Raw genomic sequence first — 21,855 nt, forward strand, 5'->3', positions numbered from 1 at the left:
ATTTAGTTAACATTTGTCAGGACGTTAGTTAAATTCAAAAAAAATTAAAACTTACATCGTCGTAACGTAGCCCGTCCAATAACAGTCTGAAGTGAGAAACTGAGTGTCTGGGAACTCGTGGTGTCCCCCGCTCCCGCTGTCTGGGACCCCCCCATCTGCACATATTATTAAATTATATTTTAAGTGTACTGAAAAACGTAAAATTAAGATAACTTCATACGAAAAATGTACCTGTCACCCAAAGGCAATCCCCCCGTGACGGTAAAGTCGGCCAAACGGGGTCGCAATGGCCTAAGTCGCTCGTAAGCCCAGAGCTGTAGAATCCACACGGCGCCCCCGATGTTCTGTCTGTCCGCCGAAGCAGAGGCGCAGAGGCATAGCTCGTGGTACAAATACGCCAGAACAGCCGATCCCCAGCTAATATCGCGCAAGTGGCCTAAATCCGCCAGATGCGGAAGAATCCTCACGCCCAAGTGGCCACTGTTCAAGTCCGGAAAGCACAGACCCTATAAAGCAGCCCAAAGGTAGCCTCGAACCGCCTGGTCGACCTGATCCTCTGTAGCACCCGCAGGCAATACCGTCCAACCACCAAACTCAACAAAATTAGAATTATTACTTGAAGCAACTCGTTATATAACAAATTAGAGTTATTACGTATACCTTCTGCATCCCAGAAAGATCCAGGGTTGACATGCATCATCTCGTTCATGAACTTGTGAACCATACCAAATGATTCATACCAGCCACCGTAAACATCAGCTATTGCCTTTTCCTTTGCATTCCAGGTTCGTTTATACGGAGGCCTAACTCCAAGTTGTTGCCAAATTCCAGCTCTGAGGGTATCGATCCGTATATCACGTTGCAGCTTTACTTGACCCTTGATATAGTCTGCGATTGCAACAGACCCAAAATTCCGATTGTTTGGATCAGGTAACAGCTGATTGCACGTGTGCGGGCCAATATATTTTGTCAACGTCCACGTCTGAGTTGCTTGCAGAAGTGTAGCGCGCAGCCACCATTTACATACAGGGTTCTGCCTGCAAGCCAACACTATTGTCGAGTTGGTAGTCCGGCGACCCTTGAACTCCCTTTCCACCCCGACCGAATAAGTAGTCGCACAAGCTCGGACGGCATCGCGATTTGGGAATACCATCCCTACTCGGAATTCCATCCCAGGATCCCACATAATCTTTTCATCAGCCTCCGGGGCGACGTCAAAGTCGCAAAGATCCGCCGTTCTTACATGCTCAGGAAGTTGCGACTCATATTGCGAATCTGCTCCTAAGTCTTCCTCGACATCCTCTTCGTTGCTGTCGTAGAAATCCTCTTCTTCCTCTTCTTCCTCTTCACCACTACCCCTCTCAGACCCGCTTGAATCACCTAAGACCAACTGATCTAGTAAAGTCGTGTTGCGAACCACGGCCTCGTATTCCACGTACAATTCCAAAATCTCCAGTTGCGGATACCGCACGACCTCGTTCAGAATTCCAAACACATGCTCGTTATTCTCCACAGAAAACAACGAGTACGACCGTATCGCACCCTCAACTATTCTTGGAAGCCGGAAGTAGATTTTTGAAATTTCTACTTCCCCGTCGGTAGAAACTGCTCTTCTACAAATATTTTGTAATTCCTCGAAACTCATTCTCTCGCTAAGCGCCATATTAACCGGACGACCCCCGTGGTATTCTATTCCACACGGAGAACTCACAATACGGCCATCACACCATATCAACAAAGATATATTTGGACTCGTCATTTCTAATTAATAAACAGCAAATTTTGACACCGTTATATTTAATATGCGAATTTCAAATTAATAGCGTTAACATATCAATTGTAATTACTGTTACTTTATGTCTAATATTTTTTTTTAATATTATAAAATTAAATTAAACATATCCTAATATAATTGTATGCAATAACAATTTACAATTAATTTTTTTAACAATTAACAATATTTTAATAAACTATAATAATTTTTTTATATTAAACATACATTTCTAAATAACTATTAGGCTAAGATAACATTTTTCTACATTATAAACTTTTTTATACATGTATTTCTAAATTATAATTAAAATTTAATATTTTTCTATTATAATTAAATTTATACATGCATTTCTAATATTTACAAATACTAAAATTATTTAAAGCAATAAATAAAATAATTAAACGTACTAACCTCTTGTAGTTCTCCAAAATAATTAGTATTAAATAATATAACTCCTTAGCTCCAAAATATAGATTCGAAATAAAAGCACCTCGGTTCAAGATTTTTCCGCTCAAAATAATAACCGTCTCCCTCGAACTTTTATGTTTTAAGTATTTTTTGGTTTCAAATTGTGGTAAAGATCTACCTGCTGGAGAAGGCTTATATAGCCTTCAGAATTTAATGTGTTCCGCATTTGACAAATGCGGAACACATTAATTACCGTTGGGAGCTGACAGCTCCCAACGGTAAAGTCAGAGTGTTCCGCATTCTAGGAATGCGGAACACTCTTTAATCAGCTGATTACACATTAATCAGCTGATTAATGTGTTCCGCATTCCTAGAATGCGGAACACCACATGGTCCGCATTTTTAGAATGCGGACCATGTGGGATCAGGCACTCTTTCGGAATTAATTCCGAAAGAGGCACTGAATTGGAATTTTGGGTGCCTTTCAGGCACCCAAATATCAAAAACCCGAATTACAGCAGCTTTTAAACAACATGAGATATTGTATTGTGTATGGACTATTAGTCTATTATCCGCATGGAATACATAGAAAAATAAAATAAAAAACATAATCACAAATACAAATAAATTGTTCATCATTTTAATATTTTAATATTGTGGGAGTATATGAATCTTAATGGACGGTCTTTATTATGCCTGAAAACAAGTCTAACATTTATATTCTTATTCTTATTCTTAAAAAAATTGTTTGAACTTGATTGGATGGTTTAGGGTTCAAGAATTTCAGAACTGGTCTAAAACTAACCTATTCGCATTTCCAAATCAATTAATCTTCATCCGATTCCAAATTTAATCGAGTTTGGCTTGGCTTATTTTTGTTCAGTGTATAAGTAGAACTGACCATATCCAGCTCTATTTAGGGAACAAATATTGACGGGTTTCATTTTTTTCTAGGGGATGAAGAAACTTTCGACGTGGCTAGACCACGCCTTTTAGGGCGGAGCCTGATAATCTGTAGCAACTATCAAGGAGACTAGTCTCATCATCTCATGTTAACATTGGTTTTAAGTTTAGTATATTTGTTGACTTGTGAACTTGTATCCATTACCCATCAGACGTGCTATCTTTCAGTTTAATCTATCTGACGTCTCAACTTGTAAACTTTACTCGTTTATCCTCTGAAAAAAGGCATAAATATGCTAATGTGCAAAAAATGCATATTGGACTATTACCTAACTTGACAAATCATTAAAATGAAGTTAAATGGATAAGCTGGAAGATAGAGTGGCATATGGTGAAAAATATACTAGTTCAGGCGTCAAGTGGGTAAAAAAATACAAGTTAAGAAGTCAATATGTATTTCTCAACCATCTGACACGTCAGCAAAAAACATATATTCACGCGCCTTTTTTCAGCTTGTAATGAAATATTTGATTCAGCTGGACAAGAAGAAGTCAAATTACTTTAAAAATATAATTTTAAAAATTAAATAGATAAAATTTATAAGTTAAGATGTCAGATAAGTTAAATTAAAAATTAAGTACTTAGATGAATAATGAATACAATTGTAGAAATTAAAAAAAAAAGTATTAAACTATTGGTTTTACGTGATTTGTATTGGGCCACATCATCATTTTAAGAACAATGGGATTTCTTTTAATGGGGATATTTAGGAAAATAACTAACGAACAAGAATACTGGTAATATTTAACCCCTAAACCAAAATTTGATGTTTTTACTCTAGCGTGTTGTCAATTAGCTTTTGTATTTTTGCGCTTTTGAATTTTACTCCATCACCGCGTCTTTAAAAAAAAGTTTAAAATTGTTTAAAATTATTTCAAAACATAAAACCGTTTAAAACAATTTCAAAAATAAACATTCATTTCATTTGCAAATGTGTTTATTTAGTAAGTCATTTGATAAAAACTTGAAATTTTATATTCATTTTATATACACCTATATTCATTTATAAATAATCTTTATAAAATTATATGAAATTTATTTGAACAAACACGCCATCAAAATTTTGAATTTTAGATTATTTAATTGAACTAATAATTTAATTGATATAGTATGTTCATTTTTTTTTCATAAATGATTTTTGGTCAATAATAATTAGAATATCTCATAAAGCTATGTATAAAAAACTCATTAATTTATTCTATCATTCAATATAGAGATAGTATGATTTTGCATTATATATTTGTCATCAAACATTTGTTTGATGAATGAGATATAATTATGCGCAGAATCTAAAGTATTAATTCAAGTTCTAATCAATAAATTTTAAATTTAGTCAATGTTATTTTTTAAATTTTCAAAATGCTTCAAACGTAAGAGAAATTCTTAGATAGATTGAGTCTATCACGTCGTTCTTAGACTAAAACATTCATAATATAACACCTCATTAAAATTAAAATATATTTATTTTATAATTATTACGATATTTTAATCATTTTAATGAGGTGTTGTATTGTGAGTGATCTAATATAAGAATGACGTGCTCGACTTCGTCTACCTAATTTATTTTCTAAATTTGGATACTAGTTTAAATTGGAGTGAAATAATGTTCAAATGTGTCATTTATATTTGGAATTCTCGATGATAACAACATAAATGCTAAATTTGAATTTTTTTTCCACTTTAATTTAAAAAATTACGCAATTTAAATTTGAAAACTGAAAAATATAATGAAATTGACGATCTGAAAAATTTGGACTATAGACAAAAAAATCAAAAAAATATTGTATGTTTCTGAATGATTTAAATTTTAGTACTAAATTATTTTTGATCAGATTTTGTTACAATTCAATATTTATGAGAAGCACTGAAGACTTGACCTAGTGGCTAAATCCTTGTTTGAACGTGAGATCGGGGGTGACTCCCGTTTCTCCTTAAACCGTGGCTAAATTCATGCCAACCTCTGCTAATTATAATTAACATAAAATAAATTTATCTCTGATTGAAAAGGATATTTTATGGAGAAAAGAAACGCCAGTCGGTGATATAACCATTTTTCTTTTTGATAAAGGTAAAAAAAATTGAAAATAAAGGTTTGATTTGAAGTGCGTGAATGAAAAGTTAAAAATAAAGAAATAACTATTATTATACATGAACTATTGTTTTTCCCCTTAAGTTTTAAAAATATTATTTTATAATTGACTTTTATATTTTAAATAAATGATACCCAGTTACACTAGAATGTATTAGTTAAAGAAAACCAAAATATTGCTTGCTGAATTTTTCCTTTCGTCAAAATATGGCTTCTTTTTTCTGCTCAGATAATTAATATGCAACCTTCCATGGAGTCATTTACATTATTCTACTTTGCTCGTTGGTATATTTGAAAAACTCGTAATGCATCCACATTTCAAGTTGAGTTCATATTTGTAGACAGTCATGTTAGCCTATAAAGCTTGAGCTGAATACATTTTGGTGTTATCAATGGAACTTTCTGCTAGTTGTATCCAACATCCTCCATTGACAATTCCACATTCATTTTCATCTCTCCCCTTAGATTGCATCAAACTCAGTGCGGATGCTGCTACAGATAAACAACATCAGTTTGGAGTAGTGGCAGTTATTGCACGAAACTCGTCAGGTTTGATAATTGCTCAATTTAATGTTGTTTTTCGTGCTATATGGGATCCAGGAATTTTGGAGTTTCTAGTTGTTCGTGAAATTTTTAATTGGACTATATCACATAAATGACATTCTGTTTTGCTGGAAGGAGATGCACTGTAAGTCATTCAATCACTACACATATGTATGATTCAATTATCGGGTGCCTGAGAAATTTGTTATGATAGTTTACATCTCAAGAGTTATTTCCAGTCCTGTACTTTTTATTATATTTTTAAAGTTTTTAATTTTTTAGGTCATAATTTAGCAAAGTCTTGTAAACTTTCTGTGTTACACTTTTAGGTTAAAACTCTACCTTGTACGGCTCCTATGCAATCAATATACCTATCGTTGATAAGAAAAACAAAATATAACGGATGAAATAATTACATTTTAAAATCACGGAGGAAACAGTAATTTGGTTATAAATTCATGGGGGCAATTGTAATTAACCGAAACAAAGGAGATACAAATTGAAGGGTTTTAAATTTTAATAAACCCCTTTCCCAAAACCCCTAATTTTATTTTTTCAACCAAACAACGCTTCTTCCTTTCTCACCATGAGCAAAGGACCGGGACTTTTCTCCGACTTCGGCAAGAAAGCCAGAGGTACAGTATTTTCATTTTCATTGATCGTCTCTGTTTTTCTTTTCAATATCTCTCAGCTTGAGAAGTCTCTTTATGATGAACTTATTTTCATTTTTCAGATTTGCTCAACAAAGACTACGCCGCCGATCATAAAATAACTGTTTCTTCTTCCAGTGATTCTGGACTGGTTCGTTTCTCCTTTTTTTTTCACTTCTATTACTTCCGATTGAAGTTTGCAGTTAATTTCGTGTATTATTGTTGAATTTTTGTTGTTTTGGATTCGTTCTGTTTATAGCTGTTGACGTTCATCCAAGTCGTATCTCTAGATCTAATTATGATTTTGAATGCATTTGTGTGGTACGGATCTTGAAATGATAGAGCTGATAGTAGCAAATGAAATTTATTTGCAAAAAAGGAAATGTAATTTTCTATCGATTTGATTGAGAAATTTTTAGGTAGAGTCGGTGCACCACGTCATTCGTGTTAAAATGACGGCATTATTCTTAGGTAGACCCAGTTCAAGTGGACTGAGTCTACCTAATAATTTCTCCGATTTGATATGCTTGAAATAGATTAGCTGACCAAAAGTAATTTTGTGAATAATATGTCGCCATTAAGTGTTTATTGTAGATTTATTGTTGGACTGTTCTTGTATTTTTCTCTAGAGTTCATGTTCCTTCGATACTTGTTTCAAAGCCAAAGGTTTTGCTACTTACTAGAAAATATGTAGTTAGCACTTCAACTTGCATGATCCTTGAATGTATGGCTTCATAATTTGTAGGAGTTGCGCGTAATCTCATTTTTTTTTTTTCAGGATATCACCTCAAATTTATTTACTAAAGGAGGCCTATCCTCAGGGGATGTAGCAACACGATACAAATTCAAGAATGGCTCACTTGATGTCAAATTTGTCACAGATTCAAATGTAACAACTCGTATTTTTTATCTTTCAAAATCTAAGTTGCTCGATAATTGGTTCCTCACAAATACCCTATTGGTTTGAGCAGATCCTAACAACCCTCAGGGCAACGGATTTGCCATCATCCACTAATGTTATAGCTTCTTTAAAACTACCAGATTTCAACTCTGGCAAGGTATTGTATTTCTCATCACTTAAGTTGCATATATTTCCGATGGCTGCCTATAGCTGTTAAATTACTGACTGCTGTCTATCATTCCTCTTCCAGTTGGAGGTGCAGTATTTCCATGAACATGCGGGTATTAGTGTAGCTGCTGGACTGAACCATTCTCCTGCTGTTGATCTCTCAGCAACTATTGGCACTCCTACCATTGCCTTTGGTGCAGAGAGTACATACACTACAGTTTCTGGCAATTTCGCAAAGTATAATGCTGGTGTTAGCTACTCAACACCAGATTCCAATGCTTCAGTTATTCTGTAAGTCCCCTTAATTTTTAGTCCTTATACGCCGTGTGAAATGAAGAGAAGACAGCTATACACATAGCTCAAAAGTAGGCAATTCATGGTTAGAGGAATTCTCGGTTTCACTATTAATTGAAATGGTGTTCTGCAGATTGTTTTTCATTTTTCAGTTATTGTGTTTATAGCATGTGATAGCAAGCAAAATTACATACTCTTTTGAATCAAAACCATGAGACTATAACATATGCATGCTAACACCGCGTTAACATTTTTATTTTTCTTCAGGGCTGATAAAGGAGACTCAATTAAGGCGTCGTATCTGCATCATCTGGATCTGCTGAATAAGGGCGTTTTGGGGGGAGAGATCAGTCGAAGGTTCTCGACAAATGAGAACACGTTGACAGTTGGATGTTCCTTTTTAGTTGATCCTCAAACAGTGCTGAAGGCAAAGCTCGACAACCATGGCAGTCTCGGAGCTCTTCTACAGCATGAAATCAATCGTCAGTCTCTATTGGCAATTTCTGGTGCTTTCGACACCAAAGCTTTACAGAAGAATCCCAAGTTTGGGTTCACACTCGCTCTCAAGCCTTGATTGAGTATACTTAATAACCAATAGGGAAGAAACAACCCTGATTCTTTTCATATAGCTACTCTTGTTTTCTCCTCTCAATCAAATTTAGGTATATTGATGGATGACTTGTTTTTCAATTTCTTTTGAATAGAAATTTCTTATTTTGCTTGCTAGAAATTTTAACGCTCAAGTTATTTTTTTCTTTTTGTATTTATTTTTTATCAAGGATACATTAAAATGATTGTTGATTTGAGTTCTTGCACATTTCATAATTCTTGTTAGAATTATGTGCGAGCTATATAGTAGATCTGATTTGGATAAAAAAAAATCTTCTAATATTAATAGTTCTCAATTCAGCTATAGTTATTTGATGTGAATTGATTATATTGTTTGATAACTTTAAGATCAAGTTCACATTTTGCACAACAATATTTTAATTAAAGTGACCAGTCAATTTTTCTTCTCATAAAAAGATTAAAGTATGTTCAACGTGTTGATTTCAAATCGTTGATCATGGCTGGACTTGGTCTCATGCAAGTTTCATTTTGATGAATGATTCATATTAGTTCATTATACATACAATTACTCACTTGATAAATACATTTAGGTACGGATTAAATTGCAAACTAGAACAAGCTAAAAAAATAATAAGGGTAGATTAGAAGAGTATGAAATACTATTTTTCTATAATTGTATGGCAAGAAATTAAAATAATTTCATTAGGATAATGACTTTACTTTATCAAGATGTATTCCTTTTCTTTATTTTCTTATCAAAATGCAGTCATTTCAAAACTAACTTAGAAGATATATAATGCCGGTGAGAAAGTAGTTATGTGGTAACTCATCTGAAGGCATTAAGAGGTGTATGATTTGGTTCATAGTGTCATAATTTCTTTTTAAAAAAGAATGCGACAAACAAATATTTTCCATATTTGTATAACTAAAAGAGTAATCAGATGTCTTTTAAAGGTTTAAACGCTTAAAAATGTTAAATCTTTCAACTTTTTACATATTTATAAATTATAATCCAACATTTCAAAAATATAATTTTTTTATTTAATTTCGATAAGTATATTTTAAATGGTGTACTACTCAATTAGAAAATGACCAAATCCTTTTATTTTATTTTGCTTATGACACCTTTTTTTTTTGTCAAGAGTAACCTTAATGGGTTAAGGTACAAAAAGGACCCTAATGTTTACTCTGTTGTTTACTCTGTGACTCACATGCGCTCCTAATGTTTTTCAAGTTTTAAAAATGACCTTGACGTTATCAAAGTGGAACAAATATACCATTCGTCTAACGATAACATGTTTTAATGTTAACTCAGTTGATGTGGCATACAATTAGCCGTTGTCCTAACGTTAAAAAATGACCCTAACATTATCAAATTGGAGCAAACATAACCCTAACGTTATCAAAGTGGAATAAATATACTATTCACCGTTAGACGGAGGATATATTTGTTCCACTTTGTTAAGGTTAGGGTCATTTTTGAGACTTGAAAAACATTAGGAGGCCAGATGAGTCACAAAGTAAATATTAGAGTCATTTTTGTACCTTATCCCGTAAGTTAATTCTAATAAGTATATTCAGATGAGAAAGTATTATATTTGGCCATAAATAAAGAATTTAAAACATATCTATTTTTTTTTATAAATATATGTCCTTGGTTATAGTTGAAATATTATATACTTAGAAATTAAGATAAAATTAATATTTTTAAAAAGGTAAGCTATATTAAAAAAAAAGGATCATTTATACTCTTTGGGTTAGACTCCATAATCAAATAAGATTTTATCGTTCGGAAAGGTTCAAATGTGCCCCCAACATCTTAAAAAGTTGTTACCCAGATCCCTAAATTCTGATAATTAGGCCCCTAATGTTTCATTTATGCGTCAAAATTGGGGCATATTTAAATCTTTCTGGACGTTGAGGGCATATTTGAACTTTTTCGGACGTTGAGGGTATAATTGAACTTTTCCGGATGTTGAGATATTACTTGACCTTAGTTAAATCTTAGGAGCATAAATGATATTTTCTCCAACTTTAAATAAAAAAAATTAATATTTGAGTGATGAGAACTTCTAAATACATTTGAAAGCATCACTTACCCAAATAATAGTCTAATGGTAGCAATAGAGATTAGGGCATTTTGTGCCGTGTTGATCATTGCGGAAACAAAGACAAAAGTGTATCTTTGAATTTTCTCAATATCTCTAGATGCTTTTCAGTTTAGAATTTTCCAGGGCTTGAGTTATAGTAAATTCCTACTGATATTCCTCTAATCACCCACAAAACTTCTTGATTTTAAAATTATTTTATTAAGTATTCTAATTAGAATATTTAAAAATCTAGATTAGTATAATTTATAAAGAAGATAACTGAAAGAAGAAAGACAGCAGGTAAGCCAAATCATAGACACAGTCGTATGAATCAGAAGAAGTAGTGCACCCCCTTTTCAATTCCAACGACTATTGAAAATCTATCTACATTTGCCAGCAGCAGGAAGTAGAATGTAGAAGAGTGTATGTGTCCACCCACTTGTTCCGGTTAGGTTTGTGAATCCCTTCAAAAATGAACCAAATGTAATATTATTTTCGATTCGGTTTCATTTTTTATAGAAAACAGGCTTTTGCCAAGTATATTTCTGTCGAAAATCCTTCGATAATTAATTTCACATACAAATTATCAACGGAAAAAATCCGTCCGTAATCCAATAGTGTGACGAGAATTAACCGGCAACATTCCGTATACCCGTAAAAAGGAAATCCAAATCCAAACAAGGCATTTGCATCTGAGCTACTAACTTAAGACACACACATCAAAATACAACAGCTCAAACACAGACAATGAGACATTTTCAAAAGAAATACACGAAGATGAGTCAAACTAAAGCATAGAGCTCCGGAACAAAAGAAAACCATCTGAACCCACAGCTCCACTTGTCAGGCAAGGAAGGTGATTTCGGCAGCCAATGCCATGTCTTTCTCGACACCTTGAAATACAATATCTCCGGCCACGTGTAGCAGCAAATACAAATCATCCCCTGATGCCAAAAACAGTACACATGTTCATAATTATGATAACACACTGAGAAAAATTTCCTACTCATCATCTCAGGCAAACTTTCAATTTCAACCCAATTCCCTCCATTACCCAATTCCCATAATTTCATCATTTTTGAAATCCCATTTCTTCCAATTCCACCAATTAGATACAGTTTCCCTTCACCATCGTCACTCACAAGCCTAGCAAAAGTAAGCTCACCCGGCAATTCATTCCCAAATCTCTTGCATTTTCTGCTTTCAAAGTCCAGACTAACCACTGAAAACGGCTCCGGAGTTGTAAAATACAAGGACCCATTAAAGAATACGCCTTCTTGATGACAATTGTCGCCTAAAATTGGCTCTAAAACATCAAACGTTTGCCAGATATGGACTGTTGAGTCGTAAATAAAAGCTGAAATATACGAAATTTTTGAGCAGAGTACGAAAATTTTGTACCCGAATGGCGTTGAAACAAAAGTGAGGGACTCAAAAGTAAAAGGGTAGATTGGGAATTCGATAAACCTCGAAGATTTAGCCAAGAAATTGCAGACAAGAAAAGAATTTGAATTAGGAACAGAGAAACAAAAGAGACCGTGGGAGCTGGAAATAAGAGTACAAGACTCTGTAATACAATTGACGACAGACGAAGGAACTAAAAAACAGAGTGATAACGTCAAATTACGCCACGTGTTAAGCATAGAATCGTACAAGCAATAACGGTGATAGAATTGAGGGTGAGAAAGTAAAAGAAAAGAAGAGAGCGAACCGCCGCCGGAAGAAGTGTGTTTAGACATAAACGACGGCGAGAATAAAAGAGAGCTGAAACGCTTACAGGTCGATCGGAGATTCAAGAATGTTTTAAGCGGCAAGAAAGATAATACAAGGTCAAGAATCTCCTCCGGCGTCCGGCTCCAGATCCCGGGATCCATCTCCGGCCAGCTTGTTGGAGATTGTGGGTTGTCTGGCATGACTGCGGATTGAGATTTATGAGAGGTAGTGCTAGTAGTTGCTTTTATGGTTTGTTTTGGCGAGTTTCGTACATGACTAGAAGAACAGGGAAATTTAATTATGAATAAGTACTACTATTTGTGTTACTTTGGATGCAACTTAAATGTGTAAATATAAATGAACAAAAGCTTAATACGGCCCCTTGAATTTGTAATACGATGTTATTTAATTTATTTTTTATTTAGGTCAGATTATTTTATAATTTAGGTTTTAATTGCAAAAATTAAATTTAGGATAATATTATCACAGCAATTAAGGAGCTCTATAATTTATTTCTTGCATCTCTCATTTCTAATTTGTATTACATGCGTTTATAAAATACAATCATAAGTGATCTAATTTAACGAATGATTCGGAATAAAGAAAGAAATGGAAAAATAAAAAAATTGTATGAATTCATAAAAACTTTGTGGATAGAAACCCCTTCTTCAAATATAAATGAATATAGGCCCACAAATTAGCATTTTTTTTTATCCACCGAGCAATTGTTTATTGACTGTTTAGAAAGAGAAATTATTATTCATACTCAATGTTCAACATATTTTAAATATTTTAAACTTCATTAAAGAATAAAAGTATAATATGTATTTCATTATTAAAATTATATTTAAATCCTATTAAAATATAAAAAAAGTAACTAAATAATATTAGTAATAAAAAAATTATCTCATTATCAAAAATTAACTTTAAATTTTGTTAGATAAAAGTATTATCGCTGTCCTATAAAGACAAATTATTAATTTTTTTGTCAATTATAGCTAAAATATATAACGTTCTTAAAAATTATTAATTTTAAAATAAATTATTATTGATTTAATGAATCAAACTCATTATATCTAGGTATGTGAGAATATTTTGATAATTTTAGCTTTAATTAATATTAAAAGTAGATTTGTTATTATTATTTTTATAAGAAACAAATAATATAAGGTATCAAAAAAATACTAATCGATTATCTATTTATTAGATAATATTTTATATTTAATTGATAAAAAATTAATTAGTATTTATTGTTTTAAATAATATATTTGATATAATTTTTAGATGAAATAAAAGTACTGCAAAATATTTGATGTATTTTTTTATTAAAAGATAAATCTAACTGTATTTATTATAGAAATTATTTTTTTAAATCAGTCTAAATAACTACGAAATCGAAATTATAAAAATGCATTTGAAAAACCTTAACTACTCGAATTAGACTTCACTGATACATTTGCTTGCACGGTTCATGTAGGCATATGAGTTAGAGATGGTTGGTTAAACCTAAAAGTTGATTGTTTCTTTTGCGCCAGGAAAACAATTAGGCCTTTTTTTCTTCTAAGATAAGCGTTGATTTTGACTTAATTACGTTCTAAGGGAAAAAGAGGAATTAGTAGAATTTTTTGAGAGAAATTTTTTCTTTTGAAAGATAATACTAACTTCGTTAAGATACTTTCAGATAAAAAAATCATTGAATCATATCAAAATCATATCTTAAGTTGATACAAATAAATAAATTTCGATTTATATACATTTTTGTTAAATTAATCATATTACTTATTCTTATTTTTATGTTTAATCAATTTCTTTAATTTATTAAATTTTTTATTGATAGAGATAAAATAAAAAATACTATGAACCAAAAAATTCCCCAAAACAATGAATATTATGGATTGGGAGTCAGTGGGGTAGACAAATAAATATATCAATGCAGTAGAATATCAGTGATACTCTTAATATTTTTTTCTCAAAAAACAAAACTCTTCCTCAATTCGAATTGATAGATCAATCACCAACTTATTATTTTTGAAGAAATTCTTTGGTAGATTCAGTACACCACGTCATCTGTGGACTAAACCTATCACATTATGACACATCATCAAAATAATGGCATTATCGTAATATTACTATTTAAAAGTGTAAAAAGTACTCCCTCCGTTCTTTTTTAGTTGTCCATTTAGCCAATTTTATTTGTCTACAAATAGTTGTCCATTTAGAAATCCCATGCAATATTAACTACTTATGTTCCAAGTTTACCCATCCCTAATAAATGACTCTATGTTTTAATTTAAAAGGCATTTATTAACTAATAGGGCTATATTAGTATTTTTATTTATAAATTAAGACAAAATAAGCACTATCTTGGTATGTGCAATATTGGCTAAATGGACAACTAAAAAAGAACGGAGGTAGTAATAAACAAAATTATAATAGTGCCATTATATTAATGACGTGTCATAATGTGATAGGTTAGTGCACATATGGTATGGTAGACTGAGTCTATTTAAGAATCTCTTTTATTTTTGACGTTTCAAATTATAGACCATCATTCATTTTTAATAAAAAAAATTAAAAATAAATATATATAGATATACTCAAATAATTTAATTGTTTTATATTTTAATCCAAATGAATAATTTTTAATATCACTGCAAAATAAATTGACTATTTAATAAATAAAATGCACTAATAAAAACTATTTATCTTCCTAAGAAAACAAACAAACTATGTATATGCTATTCATATCTAACATTTTTTATAAAAGAACAAAATTAAAAAAAAAATTAACCAATTTACCATATTATTTAATTTTTACGGTTTTCAAAATAATTTATCATTATGAAACGAACGAAATATTTTTTTATTAATTGAAATATTATATATTAAAATATCGTCATTAAATGTATTTTACTCCTTAAATTTTTAAGTTCTATATCTAGTTAAACATATGGGTATTGATGGATACCGAATCCTACTGTAAGTATAATGGAGCCGAGTTGCAGGAGATCCACTCTCAGGCGACACCGGACTCCCCCTGAAGACGGAAAGATATGAAGGAGATACCGAATCTCTAAGATTCGGTAATACACTAATAAAGACCGAATCCCACATGATCCGCCAAGAGCGCGTCAGGTCCGGGATTCGGATACACGACTAAATATGGAAACCTTGTCCTATTTGGACACAAACACTACATATGGAAGGATAAGCTCTACTTTAGGAAGATAAGACTATTTAGGAAGACGTTCCTAAATAGGACTCTTATCAGATTAAGGTAGATCTCGACAAATCAGGAGAATCCTTAAGATACGGCCGAATCCCTACAAAGTAGGATTCACCTACCTAATACAACTCTACTAGGTATATTCGACTACTATAAAAGGAGCACAAGGTATGCCTAGAATCACAATTACATTCATATACTCAAAACGCTGCTCAAAGCTCTAGACTGACTTTAGCATCGGAGAGTTAATCGGACAACCACCGTCCGGTTAGCTTCTACCCTATTTTGCAGGTTCACTCACCGGTTCAGAAGGCAGACTCCATCAATTGGCGCCGTCTGTGGGAAAAGCTTAACTAAACTTCAAAAGAAGGAGCTTTTCTGAACTCAAATACAAATCTCATTGAAGAAGATGACTTCTGAAAGAGTAAACCTGAAAGACAAACAACCAATGGACCCAAAAAGCACTCCGGAGATAATCAACGTGACGGAAGATGGGCTTCTCAACTCCGGGGAAAAAAGCAACACCGGAGGGCTCTCTTTCTCAACACCCCAGTACCAAACTAATCCAATAAGAGGAAGCATCCCAATTGCTTTCAACCTAAGCACTGAAGAACAAGCACCAAATGCGGCGACACAAGATCCACACAGCGAAATGCTGAAAAAGATACTAGAATCTGTGCAGGCAAATCTTGACAGATTGGCTAATGAGGCCAAAAGAACAAACGACAGGCACGAAGAAACTATGAGAATGCTAAGGGAAAACTTCAGCCCTACAGCTCCCAGAAGAAGAGAAAGAACAAGAAATGCAAACCCAGGCCGATGGGAGACAAGGGCAGAAAACAACAAAAGCAAGGAACCTCGGACCAGAGGAAACGAAGAGAGGAACGAAGCAAGAAACCAGCGAGAAAAGGAAACCAGCGAAGAGGAAAGTCCTGACAGAGAAAAATCTAACGAGGAATCACCAGAGGCACCCAGAAATGAGCACAACCAGGAGGACGCCCGAAGCGGTCTGAATACGAAACGAGACGAACGAAGGGAGAAGGAAAAAGAAGATGCCCCACCAAGGAGTAAGCGACAAGAAAGAGATGCAGGGAAAGAACAAAATAAGAAAAAACACCAAGAAGGAGAGGGCGAATCGTCAGAAACACCCCAAAAAAGCAAAGCCACATATGTGGTGGAAGAAGATCTAGAAGAGAAGATCGCCAAAGCGCTCAAAAAACTAAAATCTGAAGAATTGGATATAGAGGACCTCAGGTTGAAAGGATCACCCCTCTCGCCCGAGATCATGGAGGAAACCATCCCGTACAGCATGAAGCTGCCGACCTTGCCAATTTTCAATGGGGAAGGAGACCCCCGAGACCATACCTCTAGGTTCACAGCAACCATGGGGCTACTCAGCGTATCAGACGCCATCCTCTGCAGGGTTTTCCCTACCACGCTCACGGGCACAGCCCAGAGATGGTATAACAAATTAAAACCAGGCTCGATCAAAAGCTTCGCTTCGCTTTCAACAGAATTCCTCAACAGATATCTCACAAACATCCCAGCTAAAACCACTACCAGTATCCTAAGAGCCTGTATCCAAGAAGAAGGAGAAACCCTGCGAAGCTACATCGAACGATTCAACAAGCAAGCTATGAAGATAGACAACCTGAACGTCGACATGGCGACAGAAGCATTGCGAGACGGGACGCGATTCGGAAAGCTGGTGGACAAGCTGCTAGTCAATAAACCCACAACTTTCTCAAACTTAATGGGCATAGCTCAGAAATACTTCGAGTTAGACGAAGGGCGAAGGGCGATTCGCGGAAAGGAAGCAAAAGGAAAAGAATCAAAAGAGAGATCCAGAGAAAAAACCAAGTCCAAACCTGATGACAGGAGAGGAAGACCCGAAGAAAGCAGACGATTCGCCCCCCAGACAAGATATGAATCGAGATACGATCCCAGAGATGATGAGAATAACTTCACTCCATTAAACACCAGCCGAACTAATGTCCTCATGTGGATCAAAGAAAACATCAAAAACGTGGTATGGCCACCCAAAATGAAAGCAGAAGCAAGAGACACCAGAAAGTACTGCAAATTTCACGACGATTACGGACACGAAACGGATAGCTGCAGAGACTTAAAGGTCGAGATCGAAAGAATGATCGACACAGGCGAACTGAGGAAATTTGTGGCCCGAAAAGAGAAGAGCAATGACAAGGGAGAAAAAAGAAACAGAGAAGACAAGCCAAAAGAAAAGGAAGACGAGCGCCCATCCAAAATTCTGGGAACCATACACATGATTAATGGTGGAGGGCATAGTAGCTCCACGATCAGGAGGAAGCAGAGGAAGGAAGTAATGAACATACGAGAAACTCACATGCCGCCAGTGATCTTCGATGTAGAAGACTATGAACACGTCAAAGCACCTCACAACGATGCTTTGGTAGTGACTACTATCATTGAAAATTGGAACATGGAGCGGATCCTTATCGACGAAGGAAGTGCAGTAAACCTCATGACGAATGCAGCATACAAAATGTTGGGAGGAACAGCGTCAAGGTTACGCCGAGTCCCAATTCCGCTATCAGGACTCGGTGGACCCTCCATCACCCCGCTGGGAGCAGTCACCTTGGAAGTAATAATCGGCCCAGAAAGAGGAATGAACAAGAAAATCATGTCACTATTTAACATAGTGGACATGGAATTGACATATAATGCCATCCTAGGAAGACCTTTCCTCCATGACTCGGCAGCGGTAACCAGCATCAGAGCACTGGCAATGAAGGTACCGACTGAAAAGGGAGTAGTGACGCTGAGAGGAGACCAAGGAATAGCCAAGAAGTGCTATGATGAATCAGTGGTGGATCTCCAAGAAAACAAGACCGAAAAGAAGGAAGAATAGGAATGAAAAACGACCCATCATCGGTAACGACTCTCCGTCTTACCAGATGGCGTCAAATCTATCTTTAATGCTTTGTATGCCATCTTTTTATCAATAAAAATTCAATTTCGCTACCATCTGATTAGCCAGACGAACCAATAAAGAAATAAAAATCAAGAACAGCCACGAATGATTAAATCAAAGACGAAAGAAGAAAAAATAAATTAAAGATCAAACTCAAGAAAAGCTAAAAGCCAAGAAAATGAGTTTAAATTAACTCAAAGCAAAATCGCCGAACCAGGCAAATCGCCACGAAAGGCTAAAAACCAAGAAAACGAGTTTAAATTAACTCAAAGCAAAATAGCCGAACCAGGCAGATCGCCACGAAAGGCTAAAAATGAGTTTAGATTAACTCAGAAAAGGCGAATCGCCAAAAAAGAGTTTAGATTAACTCGAAACAAAAACAAAAATAAAAAGAGTTTAGATTAACTCTACAAAAAGCAACGCCAAGAACAGGGTTTAGAGTAACCCTCGAGGCAAGACAAGTACATAAAGATAAGGCAAAAGCACATTTCGAAGAAAAACGAAGAAAATATATTCATAAATTGCGAATTACAAAAAGCAAAATTAATACATCAGCAAATACAATCAAAAGAAAACTACTAAACACGGTCTTTAGAAATCTTGACGAGGAGATCACGGGCGATGGCCTGGGGATCCAACCCGTTAACCCCAGAAAGATCAATATTGGGATTCTGCTCCAGAAGCTTCTTCCCAATCGCAAGGCGATACTCGCTTATCAGAGCAGAGTAAAAAGCCTTCGTATCTAGCAGACGGATGTGAAGACCTTCAACCTCCGTTCTAAGACTATCCCTCTCCCCACCAACAAGGGAATTGATCCGAATGAGCTCCTCGATCTCTTGAGTCAAGTCATCGGTCTTTTTCTCAATCACTTTCACTTGGCGATCATTAATCGCATCCTGCGCCTTGAGCTGCGCCAGAAGGGAATCATGCTCTTCCAAAGAGGCCTTCAATTTCGCCCTTTCAGACTCGGAAGTCGCCAAAAGAGCAGACAGACGCTCGACCTCCTCCTCGGCACACTGTCGGCGGTCGTTCAATACCAGAACAGATTGAAGGGCCTACACACCAGAAATAAACAAATAAGAAAGCAACTGAATACAAAAAACATATTATACTCAAGAAAGAAAGCACTTACAGAGAAACCATGAAAACAAGCCAGATCGGAAAGCTCCTGACCCGGCCTACCACAGAACCACGTGACATCATCGGGAATCGCCAAAGTCCGGATATATTCCGCTAGCACTCTCGGATTCAGCAAACTGGCAGGATCCTGACCTTCGACCCATTGAACCAAGTCTGGAGCAGAAGAAGAGCTTCCAGGAAAACTCTCCCTCGTAGGAGAATCATCGACAACTCGACGTCTTTTTCTAGACGGAGAATCCGGGTCTCGACCTAGAGAAATCTCCCCCGAATCAGCAACAACAGGCCCCTCTGAGGCCACACCCCCAACTCCCCCCGAAACGATAGATGATGCTAGAGGGGGGAGTAGTGACGGAATCGCCTCGTCGCCGACTGGAACAGCCGAGTCATCACCATCATCATCATTTATAACAATAACCTCAGGCAACGCTACCTCGGCGGGAGCTAGGGGGATATCAACAGGAGCCCCATCCACGACAATGTCGCCAGGAATAACGTCGGCGATAGGAACGTCAGGACCACCCATCGGAACGTCCAAATCTACTTGAAATCCGGAAAGGAAATCGTCAGAAGAAGAAGACATCCTACAAAAGAAACATTAAAAAGAACTTAAGCAAATTAATATACCTTGGACAAAAGAGTAGCAAAGATCCGCCAAGCCTCGAGGAGGATCCTCCAAAGGAAACCATCGACTCCGAAGATGACTATTAACCAAGACATCTAAAATGGGACGCGACACAATACTACAGGAAGATATGTCAAAAGCAAGCTTTGACTCGGATAAACTTAAAGGAGAAGAATAGCTCCGAACTGGATGAGAAGAAAAACCATCCGAAAAATGAAGAAAAGCAAATTTATGATAGACAATAAAGAAGCGCCTTCGCCAGCGACTGGTTAGGCAAGGAAGATAAATACGAGATCGCCCTTCTCTACCAAGGGCGAAAACGAAGCAGCCATCACACTTCCTAAAGTCTACAAAATGATATAACACTTTGAGAGAAGGGGCACAGCCCCGGAGCCTACATGCCTCCGAAAAGGCGAGCACTACTCTAATCGTACCAGGGTAAAGTTGCCCTAGAGCAACCTTTAAATCCCTACACACTTCTACTAAAAAGGGATCCAAAGGAAACCTAAGACCAGCAGCAAATTGCTCTTCAAAAAGAACCGCCCTACAAGAAGATCCGGGAGAGTCAGACGCAGCCATATCGGCACCGGGTAATATTACCCTATAATCAAAAGGAAAACTATACTTAAAATAGATATCTAAGACTTCATCCCTACGAAGCTTCGATCGGGTAAAAGCCATAGCAGCGCAAGCATCTTCCACTCGACTAAGAGGCATCCTAGAACAGGGAATCACAAACATAAACACAAAATAAGGATCAAACAAAAAATATATTGAAGAACACGTTGAAGAACACATCAAAGAACAACAAGTACAGAAGAAATTTCCAGAATATAAAGCATGGAGAGTATACAAAGAAGAAAGCCATATTAACATCCAAACGACGAAAGAAAACATACCTGAAAAATCTGGAGAAAATAAGTCACAAAGAATCAAACAATCAAACGAAGAACGAAAAGGAAATAGCTACAAGAAATGAGAGTAAATTCGAAAAGCAAAGTAAGAGGGAAAAGAAGAAATGCGAAGAGATTAAATACAAAACGCTTTTGAATCATTAACCGTTTAAATCATTAAATGCCGACACGTGGCAACACAGAATCTTACTAAAGAAGAAACGTCACCCACAAACATATGAAACGACTCGCCCGGAATGCAAAGCGACTCGCCCGCATAAAAGAACTCAGCTCCAAAAGAGCTAAAATCCACTAAGGCATAAATGCCAAACTACTTCAGCTCACTTGCGGGGGGGCTAATGATGGATACCGAATCCTACTGTAAGTATAATGGAGCCGAGTTGCAGGAGATCCACTCTCAGGCGACACCGGACTCCCCCTGAAGACGGAAAGATATGAAGGAGATACCGAATCTCTAAGATTCGGTAATACACTAATAAAGACCGAATCCCACATGATCCGCCAAGAGCGCGTCAGGTCCGGGATTCGGATACACGACTAAATATGGAAACCTTGTCCTATTTGGACACAAACACTACATATGGAAGGATAAGCTCTACTTTAGGAAGATAAGACTATTTAGGAAGACGTTCCTAAATAGGACTCTTATCAGATTAAGGTAGATCTCGACAAATCAGGAGAATCCTTAAGATACGGCCGAATCCCTACAAAGTAGGATTCACCTACCTAATACAACTCTACTAGGTATATTCGACTACTATAAAAGGAGCACAAGGTATGCCTAGAATCACAATTACATTCATATACTCAAAACGCTGCTCAAAGCTCTAGACTGAC

General features: G+C 35.6%; 3 protein-coding genes across 3 annotated transcripts; 1 reads left to right on the plus strand and 2 right to left on the minus strand.

Annotated features, from left to right (window-relative positions):
- Positions 1-6,292: 6,292 nt before the first annotated feature.
- Positions 6,293-8,520, plus strand: LOC126667096 (mitochondrial outer membrane protein porin 2-like). The gene is made up of 6 exons (XM_050360342.1): positions 6,293-6,412; positions 6,511-6,578; positions 7,206-7,316; positions 7,399-7,485; positions 7,579-7,787; positions 8,058-8,520. The coding sequence occupies exons 1-6, from the start codon at positions 6,364-6,366 to the stop codon at positions 8,362-8,364; spliced, it is 831 nt and encodes a 276-aa protein (XP_050216299.1). The 5' UTR covers positions 6,293-6,363; the 3' UTR covers positions 8,365-8,520.
- A 2,513-nt stretch (positions 8,521-11,033) lies between these two features.
- LOC126674232 (F-box/kelch-repeat protein At5g43190) lies at positions 11,034-12,495 on the minus strand. The gene has a single exon (XM_050368684.2). It carries the CDS (start codon positions 12,361-12,363, stop codon positions 11,233-11,235), a length of 1,131 nt encoding a protein of 376 aa, XP_050224641.1. The 5' UTR covers positions 12,364-12,495; the 3' UTR covers positions 11,034-11,232.
- A 6,334-nt stretch (positions 12,496-18,829) lies between these two features.
- Positions 18,830-20,103, minus strand: LOC130015014 (uncharacterized). The gene is made up of 2 exons (XM_056104382.1): positions 19,475-20,103; positions 18,830-19,397 (listed from the first exon to the last, which is right to left on the minus strand). The coding sequence occupies exons 1-2, from the start codon at positions 20,060-20,062 to the stop codon at positions 18,921-18,923; spliced, it is 1,065 nt and encodes a 354-aa protein (XP_055960357.1). The 5' UTR covers positions 20,063-20,103; the 3' UTR covers positions 18,830-18,920.
- Between the last annotated feature and the right edge of the window lie 1,752 nt (positions 20,104-21,855).

The sequence above is a fragment of the Mercurialis annua genome, linkage group LG1-X (assembly GCF_937616625.2).
Source record: "Mercurialis annua linkage group LG1-X, ddMerAnnu1.2, whole genome shotgun sequence".
Lineage (NCBI taxonomy): Eukaryota > Viridiplantae > Streptophyta > Magnoliopsida > Malpighiales > Euphorbiaceae > Mercurialis > Mercurialis annua.